The 4,992-nt window shown below is 27.4% G+C and overlaps 1 protein-coding gene across 1 annotated transcript; it reads right to left on the reverse strand.

The window, feature by feature from the left end:
• Nucleotides 1-1,560, reverse strand: LOC126671574 (uncharacterized). Its single transcript, XM_050365359.1, has 3 exons — nucleotides 817-1,560; nucleotides 451-723; nucleotides 1-243 (listed from the first exon to the last, which is right to left on the reverse strand). Exons 1-3 carry the CDS (start codon nucleotides 1,558-1,560, stop codon nucleotides 1-3), a joined length of 1,260 nt encoding a protein of 419 aa, XP_050221316.1.
• Between the last annotated feature and the right edge of the window lie 3,432 nt (nucleotides 1,561-4,992).

A 4,992-nucleotide genomic window follows, 5' to 3' on the forward strand; every position in this document is an offset into this window, starting at 1 on the left:
CTACTCTCTATCATTGTCTTTCTTCCCCTCATCGTCTTCCTTTCCCTCTTCCTTCCCCTTATCGTCTTCCTTTCCATCATCGTCTTCCTTCTCCTCATCGTCTTCCTTCTCCTCATACTCATGATTATCCTCCTCATACTCATAGTTATCATCCTCATTCTCTTCATCAGCGATCTCCTTTTCTACACCACCATCATTAACAACAGCATCAGTAAATGCAGGTTGTAAATTTTCAGCAGATACCTGATTGTTTAAAAAAGCATTAGATACATGGTTAATACAATAGACATACAAATGAAAAATATACAGCTTTAATACAAATTCAAAATTGTAAGATTCAGTAAATATATTTATTAGATACACGATTTATTCACTAAAATGTAAAATAATACCATAGATAAAAAAATTTATTTCAAAATGATCACCAATCGCCGTCAAACAGTCAAAGACGATTCGAATCTCCTTCTTTAGAGAAGTAACTTCAGATTGCAAATTCGATTGACTCGACACGATTATATCCAATCGACCCTTCAAGTGCTTAAAAGTTTTCCTTTGTCGCGACGATTCAACTTTCTTACATTTCAAAAAACCAGCAAGCAATTCATCATCTGTTGAATCATCCAAATTTTCAACAATTTTCTTCTTTGTAGATTGAAAAAATCCAGAAATGTTAAGGAAGCTTCTTTCTTCTGCTGTCAAAACAATATCTTCAACTTTAACTGTCTATAGAGAAAAGATACATAGTTGATACATATTTGATACATGTATAAAAGCTATAAAATTTAAACAGAAACTAATTCTTTTAAAAACTTATACCTCATCACGTGTCAGATCATAAAAAGTCTCATTTATATATCGATTGCTAAGAACCGTATCATTGGTTTCCCACTTCAGCATCCGAGGAATTGATGGTCCTTCATCATTGCTCAGGCAGATCTTCATCTTTGCAGCAGGACAAACTTCGTAAAACCATAGTTGCAAAGCCAACGGAAAACTAAGCAGCCTGTAAAATTTGAGCTTTTTACTTGAAACAAACCTATTCTTCATATCAGAGATGGTAGATCGGAAGACCATGATGCCCCACGAATATGAATTATAGTCGCCACTATCAACCATATCCATAAAGAAACGACTAACATGCTGATATTTACTTTCATTTGAGCACAAAAAGAACTCAAATAAGTAAATTACAGCCAACTTGACCGCATCATGATCAGACTTGAAAGACTTATTTAAGAAAATAACGCCCAATCCATCACGTGTAACATCTGAATTAGGGAAATAGGTTTCTACCAGCCGATTGTGTGTCGGAGCAAAAGAGAGCTCGTTCAGTTCGCCAACACAGTTTAACCCCGTAATCAAAGCAAATTCCTCGATGCTGAAACGAAGTTTATATCCAGCAACTTTAAACCATAATTCCCTATTATTTGGATGCTTCACTTCACGCAGCAACAAAGAATGTAGAAGTTGAGGTTGAACAGACATTGGCTTCAGATCTAAAAACTTCCCAAGAAACGTATTCGTAAGCAATTCCAGCTGAGTATCAGAAAGAGTCGCCATAAAAGTCCTCGATATACTTAAACTTTAACGGCACAGTCATTCTACACTTATAACGATATTCACCTGCTATCAAGTAGTCCCGGTTCTACAAGGATACAAAAACAAATACACAAAAAACACATAAAATTAGTAAAATAAAGATATATCTAATATACAAATATATCAATAAACAGGTTAAATACATAGAATATACATACAAGGACAAAGTTAATTAAATATAGACTACTAATGTAAAATAAAATGTATATCAACTTAAACATACATCAATTATTCATAAATGATACACATAAACCCTAAACATTAAAATTGATTAAAACATGAAACTAATCTAACAATGAAATATACATATACTATACATCTAAAATACATAAATTACAAATCAGAATAATAAAAAAAAAACAAAAAAAAAAAAAACTTGAAACTAATCTAACAATGAAATATACATATATTATACATTTATCATACATAAATTACAAATCAGAATAATAAAAACACAAAACAAAAAAAAACAAAAAAATGAAAAATACCATAACAGAACGAACATGTTCTTAATAATCAAGCCCTTCTGAGTTTCCTTATCCACAGCTGCAACATCAAATGCCAATCGCCTTCTTTTAACATCAATGTCTTCCTTCAATTTTTCCTTTTGTTTTACATTTTGAAAAACAGAGGCAGCACCACTTCCTTCAGCATTTTTATCCATTTTTTGAACTAATTTCCGTTTCATTTTACCAGGAATACCAGTTTCAGATTTCTCTTTTGCGAGAATTGATCTTGTGGAAACAACCATGATGTTACTTATAAAGTAAATGAAAATGATGAAAAGAAACTGATAATGCAGAAACGAAAAGAAATGGCTAGAATTTAGGGATTAAATGAAATTAAAAATGAGAAACCCTAAAATGGAGGAGTAACGTTAGAGAAGAGAGAAATGGAGGAGATTGATCGTGTGAGAGAAGGAGAGAATCAGTTTACTGTTGCAAAAAGAAAACTGACCCAGAGCTAATGAAACGTGTTAGACAGATGTTACAATCAGAGAGATGGTATTAAATGTAAACAATTAGAGTTTTGTGCTATTAAATGTAAAAATAATGGTAACTAAGAAAATAAACAAGCTGAGATGGTATTTGATGAAAATTAATTGTGAATTATGAGTTTTTTTGTTATTTTCTCAAATATTTTTATTTATTTTAAAATTGTTATTTATAATAAAAGTAAAGATTTTTATTAAATATTTTATATTATGTAAAATTCAAATAAAAAATATAATTTTTAAATTTTAATATTTAAACTCTCTCAAATAGTACTTGAATCGTAAAATAAGAGTTCATAAGCAAAAATTAAATTTTTTATTGCTCGATTTAAAAAACAAATTGTTTAACAATATAAAAATTATCAAAGGATATTTATCTCTTTTTATTAAAAATATAGTATATTATATTAAAATCATTTTCGTACATTTCGGCAAATAAAAATCAAAACAAGCAACATTTATCAAATTTCACTTTCCGGAAAGTTACTTTCCAAAAATTGCTATAAAACGAATCAAGCAAGGTCTTAGTTTGTAACTTTTTTTTCTTTCAAATTTTTAAAAATTGCAAAATTTACTTACCGCATAGGTGTAAATAAATAAACTTTAACAATTAGATAAATTTCCAATGAATCGCTTTGATAGAGATATATTTACAACTGTAAAATGGATAGATAAATTTATAAAAATTTGAATTTGTTTAACCTTTTTGGCATCATTGTACCTTAATTTATTAATTTACTACAATTTAAACATCTTTTAATTTTTTTTGGCACTTTTCATATTAATTTTTTTAATAATATATTATTAATATGAAATATTATATTTATTTCGCGCAAATGCGCGGGAATACGACTAGTACTTATATAATTGAGAGGATCAAAAGATCATTCTGATTAGTTCCCAATTTAAAAAACCACTAATTAATTTTAAAAAAGTTACTATTAGTCAATAGTTTTTATTAGACATTTTTATTAGTTCCCATCTTATTTAAATCACTCATTTGAATTTAATTATTTAATTATAAATTTTTATCATGATTTTCAATTTTAGTTTATTTCTTATGAAAATTTAGTTAATCGTCAATTTTAGTTTTGCCAAAATTAAAAATTATTTTGAGAAGGTAAGCTTTCTAATTTAAACCCACTTTCTAAATCGAAAAAAAAGGGACCAACACGAAAAAATTATGAAAGCAACCAATATTTCATTTTTCTCTTAGTGAAAACCACAAATCAATTCAATTAACAAGTTGATTTGCTATTACAAAAAGACTTCTGTGAACTTTTCAAAAAAAAAGACTTCTGTGAAAGTAACAATGTCTTTTGCCTCTTTGCCGGGTGAAGCTTCAATTGCTACAAGAATTGCATAAGTGAAATTAGAAAGTTACTCATTTAGAAAAGTTGAACTTAAAACCTCACTTGGTTCGAAAGAGTATACTTCTCGAAAAGTTAATTACTAAGAAAATTAATTTGGAGGAAATCAATATTTTTATTGCGGTTCACTTAGTAATTTTCCGGGAAGTTGCATTTTATTTTTAATAATTAAAATATAAAGACAATATTTAATTAGAATCTTAATATATATATCTATTTATATATATATATATATATATATATATATATATATATATATATATATATATATATAGGCGTGCGTGTGTACATGCGATTTTTTTTAATTTGTTTACATTTATAATATTTAAAAGTGGACAAAAATCCAATCAAACCGACTAACTGAAACATGATCAAATCAAACCAAAAAATGAAATTAATTGGTCCAAGAGTTTAAATTTAGTTTTAATTGCTATTTTTACGATTAATGATTAATGGTTTAGCTTTAGTTCTAGGATTTGGAATTTGAAAACCCACAGTTAACAGGTTTATAAAAAAAACTTAATTTGTATACTATGTAATTAAGAAAAACAAATGGGCATTTTCATGAGTTCCTAATTTAGATAAAACACTAATTTAATTCTCATTAGTTAAAATCTTGGAATAAATATTTATACCAAATACATATTTTTATAAATATTAAATTTAAGTAAAACATTTACTTTAATTTTCTAATTTTTTTTGTTTGTTAGGTAATTTTTATTAGTTTTTCAAATTGAATAAAGTAATTATTTATTATTTTATAAACTATAAGATATTACATTTAATTTATTATTTATATGAATTTATTTTTAAAATATTATTATTAATTAGATTCCGTGCAAATGCACGGGCTTACGATTAGTTCAATATATATTTATCATCTGCAGAAAAAGGTTCTACAAGAAACATCCAAACTCCCTTAAATCTTCAAACATCAGCATAACTAGAATTAGGGTTACCATCATACAATTTCGTGTCCATAGCCTTAAACTTCAACCTCAACCTGGATGGCTAAGTGCATAAACAATA

This window comes from Mercurialis annua, linkage group LG1-X (genome assembly GCF_937616625.2).
Source record: "Mercurialis annua linkage group LG1-X, ddMerAnnu1.2, whole genome shotgun sequence".
Lineage (NCBI taxonomy): Eukaryota > Viridiplantae > Streptophyta > Magnoliopsida > Malpighiales > Euphorbiaceae > Mercurialis > Mercurialis annua.